Source organism: Trachypithecus francoisi, unplaced genomic scaffold (genome assembly GCF_009764315.1).
Source record: "Trachypithecus francoisi isolate TF-2019V2 unplaced genomic scaffold, Tfra_2.0 Lachesis_group5, whole genome shotgun sequence".
In the NCBI taxonomy this organism is placed as follows: Eukaryota; Metazoa; Chordata; class Mammalia; order Primates; family Cercopithecidae; genus Trachypithecus; species Trachypithecus francoisi.
In genome coordinates, this window is record NW_022681470.1 from 96,511,935 (window position 1) to 96,528,704 (window position 16,770).

The 16,770-nt window shown below is 46.4% G+C and overlaps 1 protein-coding gene across 1 annotated transcript; it reads left to right on the forward strand.

Annotated features, from left to right (window-relative positions):
• The first annotated feature begins 4,925 nt into the window (after positions 1-4,925).
• HRNR (hornerin) lies at positions 4,926-14,741 on the forward strand. Its single transcript, XM_033196712.1, is given in 5 exon segments — positions 4,926-5,063; positions 6,687-8,337; positions 8,340-12,191; positions 12,194-12,580; positions 12,583-14,741. Coding segments are annotated over 5 exon segments (8,187 nt in total).
• Positions 14,742-16,770: the final 2,029 nt, after the last annotated feature.

Here is a 16,770-nt window from a genome sequence, read left to right on the forward strand (position 1 = left end):
TTCTGTTCCATTGGTCAAGTGGGCTTCATCCCTGGGATGCAAGGCTGGTTCAACATATGCAAATCAATAAACATAATCCAGCATATAAACAGAACCAAAGACAAAAAACACATGATTATCTCAATAGATGCAGAAAAGAAAAGGCCTTTGAAAAAATTCAACAGCCCTTCATGCTAAAAACTCTTAATAAATTTCGTATTGATGGAACATATCTCAAAATAGTAAGAGCTATTTATGACAAACCCACAGCCAATATCATACTGAATGGGCAAAAACTGGAAGCATTCCCTTTGATAACTGGCACAAGACAGGAATGCCCTCTCTTACCACTCCTATTCAACATAGTGTTGGAAGTTCTGGCTAGGGCAATCAGGCAAGAGAAAGAAATAAAGGGTATTCAGTTAGGAAAAGAAGAAGTCAAATTGTCCCTGTTTGCAGATGACATGATTGTATATTTAGAAAACCCCATCGTCTCAGCCCAAAATCTTAAGCTGATAAGCAACTTCAGCAAAGTCTCAGGATACAAAATCAATGTGCAAAAATCACAAGCATTCTTATATACCAGTAACAGACAAACAGAGAACCAAATCATGAATGAACTCCCATTCACAATAGTTTCAAAGAGAATAAAATACCTAGGAATCCAACTTACAAGCGATGTAAAGGACCTCTTCAAGGAGAACTACAAACCACTGCTCAGTGATTTAAAAGAGGACACAAACAAATGGAAGAACATACCATGCTCATGGATAGGAAGAATCAATATTGTGAAAATGGCCATACTGCCCAAGGTAATTTATAGATTCAATGCCATCCCCATTAAGCTACCAATGACTTTCTTCACAGAATTAGAAAAAAATTGCTTTAAAGTTCATATGGAACCCCACATTGCCAAGACAATCCTAAGCCAAAAGAACAAAGCTGGAGGCATCACACTACCTGACTTCAAACTATACTACAAGGCCACAGTAACCAAAACAGCATGGTACTGGTACTAAAAATTCTTTTAAAAAGAAGGATGCCTGGAGGTTTTGGAGAATACCAAGGAAGTTAATATGGCTTCAGCTGGGTACCACAAGGGGGAGAGTAGTGAAAGATGAGGCTAGAAAGGAAACAGAGGTCTGATTAGTTTGTTACTCACTACATTCATACTACAATGCCTTACTCTCCCTTCTCTATCTCTATCTCCTATCCCACCACTATCCCCTGCCACACACACACACACACACACACACACACACTAAAAGACAAATATTCTGGATTATTTTCCGACAATCAAGGTCCTTATATCTAAACTTTTTTTCTTTTTTCTTTTTTGGTACCATTTCTAACACCTGAAAGGTTCGTGAGAATCGCTTCCAGTCACTCTTCTCCATCTGTCCACTTTAATGGACCAGGTCTGCATGCTGAATGTTTCAGGTAGTAGGAACTAAGGGAAAGAGACTATGAATACCAAGCCAGTAAGAGCATCAAACATCAAGATAAGAACACACAGCCTAAGTAACACAGTGAGACCTCATCTCTACAAAAAATTTAAAAATTAGACAGATGCAGTGGCATACACCTATAATCTCAGCTACTTGGGAAGTTAAAGTGGGAGGATCACTTGGCCCTGGAGTTGAAAGCTGCAGTGAGCCATGGTCGCACCACTGCACTTAAGCCTGGGCAACAGAGTGAGACCAAAAAATATATATATATATACATATTTATATATATACACATATAGAGAGAGAGAGAGAGAGAGAGCAAAGAGTGGTAAACTACAGCCTGCAGTTCACAGCTAGCTTGTCATCCATTTTTGTGTAGCCTACAGGATAAAAAGGTTTTCCACATTTGTAAGTGGTTGAAAAAATATATGACATGTGAAATTATATGAAATTCAAAGATCAGTATTGATAAATAAGTTATACTGAAACAAAGCCATGCTCGTTTATTTACATATCATCTATGGCTGCCTTTATGCTACAACAACAGAGTTGAGTAGTTGCAACAAAAATTATCTGTCCTGCAGAGGTAATATTTTGTACTATCTGGCCCTTTACAAAAAAAAAAAAAAACATGTTTGCTGGCCCCTATTTTAGGAGAACACTGGCCCCAAGAGCACGTTCACCTGGAATAGTCTTCACTCACAACCCTCTCCTCCCTTTGTGACAACAGCTGGCTCCTGCAGGTAATGGGTCTTCACTCAGCAAATTCCACCTCCCCTTTACTCCCACAGTCTCAGCCACACCTTTAAAAGGTCATTGTTCTGATGAGGCATGAAAATCTGGCCCTATCAGATGTTCAGAGGAAACACGGCTACAGAATGGATACTGACTCTGCAGCCCTCTGGGCAATTCTTAGAAGAAAACACATAGCCTAGCAATAGTTGAATTTGGAATCCTGTAATTTATCACTTGCCAACAGTTGCTACCACACCTTTTCAAATCCTGATGACCATATTGCACAAGTTTTAAGTCCATGTAACTTCACACACCTTCAGTGAAATTTGTGTTATATGTTCACAATGAAAGAAATGCAGAGCAAGGGCCTCAGAAAAAAGCAGAAAGCTATTCATTGATTCTCAATGCTAAGATTCAGTTTATATTCAGGTAAAATCATGTCCTCTGAGGCAAAGATGGCAAGAGAGAGGGCAGACGCTAATAATCGTGTGAAAAGGTGGAAGTTGGTCAACACAGAGGACTATAGTTTTGATCCTTGTTTTTCTTTCAATTGAATTCAACTTACATTTATTGGAGACCGTTATGTGACAAGCAGTATACTAGGTCTCCAAGTGACATAAGGATAAATAATGTCCATTCCTTATTCTCACGGAGCTCATAGCCTAGAAATGAAATAAGCCCATAGACAAATGTGTGTGTATGTGTGTATGTGTGTGTGTGTATGGGTTTGTGAAAGGCAAGGATATACAACAAATAACTAACAGTAGTTATTTTTGGCTAGTGGTTTTAAAGGTATTTTGATTTTATCTTATTTGCTTATCAATATTTTCTAATTTTTTATATTAAACAATAATTGTATAGTAAAACAATTTTTAAAGATTACAACATAGTATGATTGATACAACAATAAATATGAACAAGATACACAATTACAACCCCCTCTTGAGTAATTCAGGAAAGATTTCCTATGGGAAGCCTAAATTGGATTTTGAAGAATAATTAGTTCACTAGGCAGACAATGAGGAAAGACATTCTAAGAAAAAAATATGAAATAACATGGTATATTGAGGAAGTCTGAAATATTACTAGTTAATTACTGGTGGAGCACAAAGAGAAATATGGAGGGGAGAAATGGAGCTGGAAAAAAGCCACAGCCCAGATCATGAGGAGCCATAGATCCCACACTAACAAGCACACATTTCTTCCTAAAATTATATGGTGTTTGAAATGAAAGCTACGTTGGTGAATGGCCAATAAGGGGTCTGGTAAATTGAGATAAAAGGTAAAATGAAATTAAAGAGATAAAAGGATGACCTGGAGCCATTATCCATTTCAAAAGGTAATAGCAATACCACAGATGACACTTTGGCTGGAATATCATTTAAGAAAATTTAGCTTAGAATGGAGAGTTTGACAAGATGATCTTTACAGTCCTTTTAATCATCAGTTTCCATGATTCTTTGACATTTGGGCCATGATATCCCTGCACACACTCCATTCAACTTCTATTAAAATCCACACAATTTGTTGTCAATGTATTGTGCTACATAGTTTGATGAATACAAAAAGAGGCCTTTCTGCAAAGTGTCCTGACACTTTGGCAGGTGGGGCTGAGAGTAGCACAGATTTGGGAACTGCTAATGCAATCTCAGGTGAACATGTAAGGAAGTGAGAAAGAAGGTAAACACCTGGGAGGTGGAGATCGAGGTGGAGATGGGCTTGTTTAGGAGTAAATTAGGACATCTCAAAGAGAGCAGCTCCTCCCTAAGATGGACCATCATTCCCTCTATAAAAAGGCCACTCTGCCCAACTAGCAGCACCCTGCAAGCTGCTTCTGTCTCTATCCTACTTGTTCCTCTGGTGAGCTAGGTAAGTGAGCAGGAGTTCAACTCCACTCAAGGGTACTTAGGGCTATAAATTATGAAAGTCTGGGATATGCTCTAAGGCAAAGAGGCACTAGATACAAGGCTTCTCTTTAGTATACTCTGGGGAACTTTGGTATAAGTTTCAGTTTACTGAAAAGAAAAATGAAACGACTAGGACTATGTATATTACCTCCTTTCTTTGAGGTTGTTTCCCTCATAACATGGATATCATGGGGTTCTAATTATCCACAGGCAGGTTGCCTTCTTTACAACTGAGCTTTTTCTCTCTATTGTGTAATAAGGTCTGAGGGTCACTTCCTGCTTGGAGAATGAGAACAGAAGCTGGATCTAATAGCAGTTACCCTTAGCTTCATATCACCTAGGCTTGTTGTTGGCTTTGCTCACATTGTCTACTTTCTCTGACCTAGAAGTCTTGAGAGTTCAGTTCAGCCATTGATGCTCCTTAGTTGGAGTAAGGTGTGTCATGTAAATGGTGGAACTGTACCCACAGTATGGTTGGAACCTAGAGAGAAAGAGGAAGTAGATGAAGTGGAACACTCAGGACTTCTACAGCTCCAGAACAAAGCTGATATTATCCCTGGTAATGGTGGGAAGCCAAAAACAGAGAGTCATTTTTCCTATATTCATTCAGGAATGGAAATAAGACTTATGGATTATGTTCCTAATTTCATCACTCTCTTGCTACATGGCTTGAACAAGTCATTCAACTGTGAATTGCTTCTTGATTACAACAGAATGAAGTTAATCATGCCCGACTAATTCTGAACAATTATTATAAATAATCAGACCTACTTATGTGTTTAAACAAGAAATGAGAATAGTAAGGGGCTAGTCTCTCTTTTTCCTCCCTTTAGGTTACTCAAACTTGCAAAAAAAAATGCCTAAACTCCTACAAGGCATCGTCACTGTCATTGATGTTTTCTACCAATATGCCACCCAGCATGGGGAGTATGATATGTTGAACAAGGCAGAGCTGAAAGAACTTCTGGAAAATGAGTTTCATCAAATTCTGAAGGTAAGAACTCCATGCCAGGATGTAATTATGCAGGAATTTTCTTCTTTATCCCTTTCCACCTTCTTATCACATATGTCAAACATCCTAGAGGATTCTCCCTACTTGGTGATAGAGAACAGGGTTTGGTAAAGGTTTGAGATAACATCAAAAGCTGATCCATGATGGTTTCCATAGCATAACTAAGGGAAGTGATCCTACTAAACAACAAACAAAACCCATAGATTAAATAATGTCCAATCTAAGTGACTAATTCTTACAAACCCAGACAGTCCTCAGAAAAACTGCAAAGTAGATTTCTGAGTTCAGGAAATTAGCATTACCCCTGAATCACAAAAGAGTGTGTCCGCCACCTTAAAACTGTCAGGTCTAGATTTTATAGCTTAGATATTTGGGAGCTTATATCAGACTTCTGAGTTTCAATTCCTTAAATTTGGATTTCTGTGGATTTCAGATATGATATTCAGATATCAGATGTCATAGATACAGTGTGTCAGCTAAGAATCTCATAATCTTCACCTCTAACTTTGTTTCTTCATCTTTTTGCCCAAAGCAAAAACCTGGTATCATTTTTTATTTTCCCTCTCTCAGCAGACACCACTACCTTCCAACCTCCATCTAACTCATCAATAATCTTTCAAAACAACCCGTTTCTCTTCATCACTATTATTAGTCCTCTGGTTCAGGCCACCTACTACTTCTACTCTCAGCATTAGATGCAAAGATAATCATTTCACTCCTCAGCTAAAAATCCTTCAATAGTTCCTGATTGCTCTTAAAATGAAGTACAAAGTTCCTTAACATAACATAAAACTCATAATCTAGTTGCTATTTATCTCTCTATCCACATTTCTTGAGTCTTCAAACTCTAAATCTAGCAATCCTGAATTTCTTTCAGTTTCTTGAATGCTCTATGACTTCTCTCACCTGTAGCCGTTTGTTCATATCATTCCCTCTGCCTAGAACAATCTTTTCCCCTTCTCCTTCCCTTCCTACTCCTTCATTTGGCTAATTCTAATCCATCCTTCAAAAGACATCATTTCCTCTCATTAACCTTCCTAGGACCCCCAATGGTTGCTCTCTCATGTACTCTTGTAGAACCCTTATCATAATAAACTATAATTTTAAGTTTGTATATCTGATCAAATAAACATTAAATTCCATTTTTTTCAGGAAGCAAACTTGTTCACTGCTTTATACTCTCATATGACATAATGGTAGGCAAGTAGTAACATAACAAATCTTTGCTCAGTGAGTAAATTAATTACCTAGTTAATTTAATTGGACAAATAAAGAAAGGTTGATATAATTAACGTAAGTATAAAAATGTACTACTTGTAAATTAACTAATCATTCATATTTGACCCATTCTTTACCAAAAATAATCAGCCCTCTTGTTTCCTTTCATTTTCCAGTTGCATCCTATCCTATTCTAGCTGTTTCTCACCGCATTATTCATTTCATATTCCTTTTTCTCTTTCAGCTCAGGCCTGCCTAAATGACTATGTGAATGAGTTCCATATACATAAGCCAAACATTTACATTCTAACATCCTTCCTTCAGTTGGTTAGCTAGGTGTATTGTCCATACTAACAGAGCTACTCTTTGTACCTTGCTCTTATACAGAATCCAAATGATCCAGATACTGTGGATATCATCTTGCAAAGTCTGGATCAAGACCATAACAAGAAAGTGGATTTTACAGAGTATCTTCTGATGATATTCAAGCTGGTTCGGGCTCATAATAAAATCATTAGCAAAGATTACTGCCAAGCTTCAGGGTCAAAGCTGAGAGACGACAGTCACCAGCATCAAGAGGAACAAGAAGAAACAGAAAAAGAGGACAAATGGCAAGAATCCTCTTCTAGTCATTCAAGTTGGAGTGCAGGAGAGAATGATTCCTATTCCAGGAACATTAGAGGAAGCATTACACATTGGCCTGAATCCATATCCAGAAGTTTGAGTTTTCAAAGAGACTTTGCTGGCGAAAATAACTCCTGCTCAGGTCAGTCTTCCAGGTACGGTCAGCATGAGTCTGGCTCCCAACAGTCTCCAAGACAAGGCCAACATGGGTCTCCCTCGGGGCAGTCTCCCACCTATGGTCAACGTGGGTCTGGCTACAAACAGTCTTCCAGCACTGGGCCACATGGGTCTGGCTCACACCAGTCTTCTGCCTTTGGTCAACATGAGTCTACTTCAGGGCAGTCCTCTGGATACCATCAGCATGGATCTGGCTCAAGGCACTCCTCCAGCCATGGGCAGCATGGTTCTACATCAGGACAGTCATCAAGTTTTGGCAAGGAGGGATCTAGCGCAGGCCAGTCTTCCAGCTATGGCCACAAGGGCTCTGGGTCCAGTCAGTCTCCTGGCTATGGCCGACACGGGGCTGGATCTGGCCAGTCTCCTAGCCGTGGCCGACATGGGTCTGGCTCCGGTCGGTCTTCCAACTGTGGCCCACATGGGTCTGGCTCAGGCCAGTCTTCTGGCTTTGGTCAACACGAGTCCAGCTCAGGGCAGTCCTCTGGTTACAGTCAGCATGGATCCGGCTCAGGTCACTCCTTCAGCTATGGACAACAGGGCTCTAGGTCAGGACAGTCATCTAGGGAAGAACAACACGGATCTAGCTCAGGTTCCTCCTCTAGCTATGGTCGACATGGGTCTGGCTCCCATCAGTCTTCGGGCCACGGCCGACACGGGGCTGGATCTGGCCAGTCTCCTAGCCGTGGCCGACATGGGTCTGGCTCCAGTCGGTCTTCCAACTGTGGCCCACATGGGTCTGGCTCAGGCCAGTCTTCTGGCTTTGGTCAACACAAGTCTAGCTCAGGGCAGTCCTCTAGTTACACTCAGCATGGATCTGGCTCAGGTCACTCCTCCAGCTACGGACAACACGGCTCTAGGTCAGGACAGTCATCTAAGGGAGAACAACACGGATCTAGCTCAGGTTCCTCTTCTAGCTATGGTCGACATGGGTCTGGCTCCCATCAGTCTTCGGGCCACGGCCGACCCGGGTCTGGATCTGGCCAGTCGCCTAGCCCTAGCCGCGGCCGACATGGGTCTGGTTCTGGGCAGTCTTCCAGCTACAGCCCACATGGGTCTGGCTCAGGGCGGTCTTCCAGCCGTGGCCCATATGAGTCTGGCTCAGGTCACTCTTCTGGCTTAGGTCAACATGAGTCTCGCTCAGGACAGTCCTCTGGCTATGGTCAACACGGATCTAGTTCGGGTCACTCCTTTACCCATGGGCAACATGGTTCTACATCAGGACAGTCATCAAGCTGTGGCAACATGGAGCTAGCTCAGGTCAGTCTTCCAGCCACGGTCAGCATGGCTCTGGCTCAAGTCGGTCTTCTGGCTATGGCCGACAGGGCTCTGGATCTGGCCAGTCTCCTAGTCGCGGCCGACATGGGTCCGGTTCCGGGCACTCTTCTAGCTATGGCCAACATGGGTCTGGCTCAGGTCGTTCTTCCAGCCGTGGTCCATATGAGTCTGGTTCAGGTCACTCTTCTGGCTTTGGTCAACATCAGTCTGGCTCAGGACAGTCTTCTGGTTACAGTCAGCATGGAAGTGGCTCAGGGCACTCCTCTAGCCATGGACAGCATGGTTCTACATCAGGACAGTCATCAAGCTTTCGCCAGGAGGGATCTAGCACAGGCCAGTCTTCCAGCTACGGCCACCAGGGCTCTGGCTCCAGTCAGTCTTCCGGCTATGGCCGACACGGGGCTGGATCTGGCCAGTCTCCTAGCCGTGGCCGACATGGGTCTGGCTCCGGTCGGTCTCCCAGCTGTGGCCCACATGGGTCTGGCTCAGGCCAGTCTTCTGGCTTTGGTCAACACGAGTCTAGCTCAGGGCAGCCCTCTGGTTACAGTCAGCATGGATCTGGCTCAGGTCACTCCTCCAGCTACGGACAACACGGCTCTAGGTCAGGACAGTCATCTAGGGGAGAACAACACGGATCTAGCTCAGGTTCCTCCTCTAGCTATGGTCGACATGGGTCTCGCTCCCATCAGTCTTCGGGCCACGGCCGACACAGGTCTGGATCTGGCCAGTCGCCTAGCCCTAGCCGCGGCCGACATGGGTCTGGTTCTGGGCAGTCTTCCAGCTACAACCCACATGGGTCTGGCTCAGGGCGGTCTTCCAGCCGTGGCCCATATGAGTCTGGCTCAGGTCACTCTTCTGGCTTAGGTCAACACGAGTCTCGCTCAGGACAGTCCTCTGGCTATGGTCAACACGGATCTAGTTCGGGTCACTCCTTTACCCATGGGCAACATGGTTCTACATCAGGACAGTCATCAAGCTGTGGCCAACATGGAGCTAGCTCAGGTCAGTCTTCCAGCCACGGTCAGCATGGCTCTGGCTCAAGTCGGTCTTCTGGCTATGGCCGACAGGGCTCTGGATCTGGCCAGTCTCCTAGTCGCGGCCGACATGGGTCCGGTTCCGGGCACTCTTCTAGCTATGGCCAACATGGGTCTGGCTCAGGTCGTTCTTCCAGCCGTGGTCCATATGAGTCTGGTTCAGGTCACTCTTCTGGCTTTGGTCAACATCAGTCTAGCTCAGGACAGTCTTCTGGTTACAGTCAGCATGGAAGTGGCTCAGGGCACTCCTCTAGCCATGGACAGCATGGTTCTACATCAGGACAGTCATCAAGCTTTGGCCAGGAGGGATCTAGCACAGGCCAGTCTTCCAGCTACGGCCACCATGGCTCTGGCTCCAGTCAGTCTTCCGGCTATGGCCGACACGGGGCTGGATCTGGCCAGTCTCCTAGCCGTGGCCGACATGGGTCTGGCTCCAGTCGGTCTCCCAGCTGTGGCCCACATGGGTCTGGCTCAGGCCAGTCTTCTGGCTTTGGTCAACACAAGTCTAGCTCAGGGCGGTCCTCTAGTTACACTCAGCATGGATCTGGCTCAGGTCACTCCTCCAGCTACGGACAACACGGCTCTAGGTCAGGACAGTCATCTAGGGGAGAACAACACGGATCTAACTCAGGTTCCTCTTCTAGCTATGGTCGACATGGGTCTGGCTCCCATCAGTCTTCGGGCCACGGCCGACACAGGTCTGGATCTGGCCAGTCGCCTAGCCCTAGCCGCGGCCGACATGGGTCTGGTTCTGGGCAGTCTTCCAGCTACAGCCCACATGGGTCTGGCTCAGGGCGGTCTTCCAGCCGTGGCCCATATGAGTCTGGCTCAGGTCACTCTTCTGGCTTAGGTCAACATGAGTCTCGCTCAGGACAGTCCTCTGGCTATGGTCAACACGGATCTAGTTCGGGTCACTCCTTTATCCATGGGCAACATGGTTCTACATCAGGACAGTCATCAAGCTGTGGCCAACATGGAGCTAGCTCAGGTCAGTCTTCCAGCCACGGTCAGCATGGCTCTGGCTCAAGTCGGTCTTCTGGCTATGGCCGACAGGGCTCTGGATCTGGCCAGTCTCCTAGTCGCGGCCGACATGGGTCCGGTTCCGGGCACTCTTCTAGCTATGGCCAACATGGGTCTGGCTCAGGTCGTTCTTCCAGCCGTGGTCCATATGAGTCTGGTTCAGGTCATTCTTCTGGCTTTGGTCAACATCAGTCTGGCTCAGGACAGTCTTCTGGTTACAGTCAGCATGGAAGTGGCTCAGGGCACTCCTCTAGCCATGGACAGCATGGTTCTACATCAGGACAGTCATCAAGCTTTGGCCAGGAGGGATCTAGCACAGGCCAGTCTTCCAGCTACGGCCACCAGGGCTCTGGCTCCAGTCAGTCTTCCGGCTATGGCCGACACGGGGCTGGATCTGGCCAGTCTCCTAGCCGTGGCCGACATGGGTCTGGCTCCGGTCAGTCTCCCAGCTGTGGCCCACATGGGTCTGGCTCAGGCCAGTCTTCTGGCTTTGGTCAACACGAGTCTAGCTCAGGGCAGCCCTCTGGTTACAGTCAGCATGGATCTGGCTCAGGTCACTCCTCCAGCTACGGACAACACGGCTCTAAGTCAGGACAGTCATCTAGGGGAGAACAACACGGATCTAGCTCAGGTTCCTCCTCTAGCTATGGTCGACATGGGTCTGGCTCCCATCAGTCTTCGGGCCACGGCCGACACGGGTCTGGATCTGGCCAGTCGCCTAGCCCTAGCCGCGGCCGACATGGGTCTGGTTCTGGGCAGTCTTCCAGCTACAACCCACATGGGTCTGGCTCAGGGCGGTCTTCCAGCCGTGGCCCATATGAGTCTGGCTCAGGTCACTCTTCTGGCTTAGGTCAACATGAGTCTCGCTCAGGACAGTCCTCTGGCTATGGTCAACACGGATCTAGTTCGGGTCACTCCTTTACCCATGGGCAACATGGTTCTACATCAGGACAGTCATCAAGCTGTGGCCAACATGGAGCTAGCTCAGGTCAGTCTTCCAGCCACGGTCAGCATGGCTCTGGCTCAAGTCGGTCTTCTGGCTATGGCCGACAGGGCTCTGGATCTGGCCAGTCTCCTAGTTGCGGCCGACATGGGTCCGGTTCCGGGCACTCTTCTAGCTATGGCCAACATGGGTCTGGCTCAGGTCGTTCTTCCAGCCGTGGTCCATATGAGTCTGGTTCAGGTCATTCTTCTGGCTTTGGTCAACATCAGTCTGGCTCAGGACAGTCTTCTGGTTACAGTCAGCATGGAAGTGGCTCAGGGCACTCCTCTAGCCATGGACAGCATGGTTCTACATCAGGACAGTCATCAAGCTTTGGCCAGGAGGGATCTAGCACAGGCCAGTCTTCCAGCTACGGCCACCATGGCTCTGGCTCCAGTCAGTCTTCCGGCTATGGCCGACACGGGGCTGGATCTGGCCAGTCTCCTAGCCGTGGCCGACATGGGTCTGGCTCCGGTCAGTCTCCCAGCTGTGGCCCACATGGGTCTGGCTCAGGCCAGTCTTCTGGCTTTGGTCAACACGAGTCTAGCTCAGGGCAGCCCTCTGGTTACAGTCAGCATGGATCTGGCTCAGGTCACTCCTCCAGCTACGGACAACACGGCTCTAAGTCAGGACAGTCATCTAGGGGAGAACAACACGGATCTAGCTCAGGTTCCTCCTCTAGCTATGGTCGACATGGGTCTGGCTCCCATCAGTCTTCGGGCCACGGCCGACACGGGTCTGGATCTGGCCAGTCGCCTAGCCCTAGCCGCGGCCGACATGGTCTGGTTCTGGGCAGTCTTCCAGCTACAACCCACATGGGTCTGGCTCAGGGCGGTCTTCCAGCCGTGGCCCATATGAGTCTGGCTCAGGTCACTCTTCTGGCTTAGGTCAACATGAGTCTCGCTCAGGACAGTCCTCTGGCTATGGTCAACACGGATCTAGTTCGGGTCACTCCTTTACCCATGGGCAACATGGTTCTACATCAGGACAGTCATCAAGCTGTGGCCAACATGGAGCTAGCTCAGGTCAGTCTTCCAGCCACGGTCAGCATGGCTCTGGCTCAAGTCGGTCTTCTGGCTATGGCCGACAGGGCTCTGGATCTGGCCAGTCTCCTAGTCGCGGCCGACATGGGTCCGGTTCCGGGCACTCTTCTAGCTATGGCCAACATGGTCTGGCTCAGGTCGTTCTTCCAGCCGTGGTCCATATGAGTCTGGTTCAGGTCACTCTTCTGGCTTTGGTCAACATCAGTCTGGCTCAGGACAGTCTTCTGGTTACAGTCAGCATGGAAGTGGCTCAGGGCACTCCTCTAGCCATGGACAGCATGGTTCTACATCAGGACAGTCATCAAGCTTTGGCCAGGAGGGATCTAGCACAGGCCAGTCTTCCAGCTATGGCCACCATGGCTCTGGCTCCAGTCAGGCTTCCGGCTATGGCCGACATGGGGCTGGATCTGGCCAGTCTCCTAGCCATGGCCGACATGGGTCTGGCTCCAGTCGGTCTCCCAGCTGTGGCCCACATGGGTCTGGCTCAGGCCAGTCTTCTGGCTTTGGTCAACACAAGTCTAGCTCAGGGCGGTCCTCTAGTTACACTCAGCATGGATCTGGCTCAGGTCACTCCTCCAGCTACGGACAACACGGCTCTAGGTCAGGACAGTCATCTAGGGGAGAACAACACGGATCTAGCTCAGGTTCCTCTTCTAGCTATGGTCGACATGGGTCTGGCTCCCATCAGTCTTCGGGCCACGGCCGACACAGGTCTGGATCTGGCCAGTCGCCTAGCCCTAGCCGCGGCCGACATGGGTCTGGTTCTGGGCAGTCTTCCAGCTACAACCCACATGGGTCTGGCTCAGGGCGGTCTTCCAGCCGTGGCCCATATGAGTCTGGCTCAGGTCACTCTTCTGGCTTAGGTCAACATGAGTCTCGCTCAGGACAGTCCTCTGGCTATGGTCAACACGGATCTAGTTCGGGTCACTCCTTTACCCATGGGCAACATGGTTCTACATCAGGACAGTCATCAAGCTGTGGCCAACATGGAGCTAGCTCAGGTCAGTCTTCCAGCCACGGTCAGCATGGCTCTGGCTCAAGTTGGTCTTCTGGCTATGGCCGACAGGGCTCTGGATCTGGCCAGTCTCCTAGTTGCGGCCGACATGGGTCCGGTTCCGGGCACTCTTCTAGCTATGGCCAACATGGGTCTGGCTCAGGTCGTTCTTCCAGCCGTGGCCATTTTGAGTCTGGCTCAGGCCAGTCTTCTGGCTTTGGGCAACATGAATCAGGCTCAGCACAGTCCTCTGGCTATAGTCAGCATGGTTCTGGCTCAGGTCACTCCTCTAGCCAGGGACCACATGGATCTACATCAGGGCATTCATCAAGCTCTGGCCAACATGGCTCTAGCTCAGGTCAGTCTTCCAGCTATGGTCAGCATGAGTCTGGCTCTCATCAGTCTTCAGGTCGTAGTAGACATGGGTCTGGATCTGGCCAGTCTTCAGGCCGCGGCCGATGTGGGTCTTGGTCAGGGCAGTCTCCCAGCTACGGCCAACATGGGTCTGGCTCAGGTCATTCTTCAAGTCAGTCTTCTGGCTATGGCCAACAGGGCTCTGGATCTGGCCAGTCTCCTAGTCGTGGCCGACATGGGTCCGGTTCCAGGCACTCTTCTAGCTATGGCCAACATGGGTATGGCTCAGGTCATTCTTCAAGTCAGTCTTCTGACTATGGCCAACAGGGCTCTGGATCTGGCCAGTCTCCTAGTCGCGGCCGACATGGGTCCAGTTCCGGGCACTCTTCTAGCTACGGCCAACATGGGTCTGGCTCAGGTCGTTCTTCTAGCCGTGGCCCATATGAGTCTGGTTCAGGTCACTCTTCTGGCTTTGGTCAACATCAGTCTGGCTCAGGACAGTCTTCTGGTTACAGTCAGCACGGAAGTGGCTCAGGCCACTCCTCTAGCCATGAACAGCATGGTTCTACATCAGGACAGTCATCACACTTTGGCCAGGAGGGATCTTGCACAGGCCAGTCTTCCAGCTACGTCCACCATGGCTCTGGCTCCAGTCAGTCTTCTGGCTACGGCCAACACGGGGCTGGATCTGGTCAGTCTCCTAGCCGTGGCCGACATGGGCCTGGTTCAGGGCAGTCTTCCAGCTGTGGCCAACATGGGTCTGGCTCAGGACAGTCCTCTGGTTATATTCAGCATGGAAGTGGCTCAGGGGAAGGTGGGTATTCTTATTCCAAAGGAGGAAGTAACCATGAAGGTGAAAGTTTTGGCTCAGATTTTCTCAGTTTTCATAGTAGGACTTTACCCTACGAATATATCCAAAAGCAGAGGTGCTACTTTTAGCGTTGAATAATCAATATAAATGCAACTTACTCAAGTAGCAATTTTAGAAATAGGAAAGTCATCTATGAATTCATCATGAAAGGCAAGCAATCTATCATGAAATTCTTTCTAAAAGTGAATCTATCCTTTTCTGTCTCTTTCTTTAAAACCTATAACTGTAGCATATATTTTGTTATGGAGTTCCTTCCAAACACTGTTAGGCATTTGCGCTACTTTGTTAGAAAATGCTGAGTGGAATAACTTGTTAGAATGAGGGTTAAACTTTGAGGAATAATGAAAAGCTTTTAAAGAGCTTTGGGTTTAGTTGGAGGTGTCTTTTCGAGGGCTCATCATTCAATTATAGATGGTGTCAAAGCTAACCTTACATTTCTTAAAAGCAAAATATTACAAATGCATTACCAATCCTAGATACAAAGCATTGTTTTACAGCAATTATTGTACCATAATTTTTAGTGTGTCCCATGTTTGGTGTGTCCCAATTTTTGGTATTGTGGCAGAAGGTGAACGCTCTGAAAGCAAAGATGCAGCAGTGGTAGTGTCTTTACTTATCAAAACCATCAAGTCCCTTTTCTTGGGTATATCTTTAATCAGTAAGCTAATTAGTGGCATAAGAAGTAGCACCAGGGACTTTTCCCAAGCCTATGAGCAAGAGCATTATTTCATAAAGAACATAGATTTATCAGTTCGGGGAAAAAAACATTCAAATGTGGGCTTTAGCTTGTTTTCAGCAAGAAAGATCTTGCTCCCTATTTCTAAGAGGCTGCTCAATATTGGGAAACATATTGAGAAGTTATTCCATGGAAATACAATGCTTTCCACCTACTACTGTATTTCAATAACCTTTCCACCTAAAAAAAATCACCCATGCCCAGATGAAAAGAAAGAGTATCTGTCACTGCTCTATAGTACCTTAATTTGACTGTAACACATTCGTTTCAAGTCTTTGGATTCAAACAACTGGATTGCATTAAAATTGACAATAAATAAATGTTGATCAAATACTAAGATTTTTCTCATCTGTGCTTCATTTCACTTCTTACATACAGATGGTCATCCTAGAAACCAACCCAGATAGCTATTTCCCAATATTCTATTTTTCACAAACAATGAAGAATAGATAAAGCATTCTTAAAACTCAATAAGACAAACTACTTCATTTAAAAATGAGCAAAATTTCATGACACTGGTGTTGGCAATGATTTTTTTTGATATGACACCAAAATCACACAATAATGTGGAGCTGTCAGCTCCATAAATGCTATTGTCCCTGAAGACCTTAGAGGGAGACAACATATGGAGGTAGAAGGCGATATTTGTCTTAGTTTAACCAAAAGTTTTTAGTTTTAGTTTTAGTTTTTAACAAAATGTTTTTTAAAAAATTTAAAATTTAAAACAGAAGAAAGCTTATAGAATAATGATATAAAGGAAAAAACATTTGTGTTCAGCTATACAATGTGTTTATGCTTTACGCTAAGTGTTGTTAAGAGAGTCAAAAAGTTTAACAATGTAAAAGTCTATAAAACTAAAAAGTTACAGTAAGCTAAGGTTAATTTTTATTGGAGAAAGAATTTTTTTATAAATTTACTGTAACTCAAGTGTATAGTGTTTATACACTCTACAGTAGTATACAGTAATGTCCTAGGCCTTCCCATTCACTCACCACTCACTGACTGACACAGCTAGAGCAACTTCTAGTCCTATATGCTCTATTCATGGTAAATGCCCTATATGAGTGTACCTTTTTTAACTTTTATGGCATATTCTTACTGTACCTTCTTTAAGTTTAGATATGCTCAGATGCACACTTACCATTGTGTTAGTTGCCTACAGTAGTCAGTATAGTAACATGCTGTACAGGTTTGTAGCCTAGGAGCAATAGTCTATACCATATAGCCTAGTTGTTTAGTAAGCTATGCCATCTAGATTTGTGTAAGTACACTCTCTGATGTTTGCCTAAGGGTGCATTTTTCACAACATATCCCCCATTGTCAAGCAACATGATCGTGTACTTTACTATATGGCCTAGCAA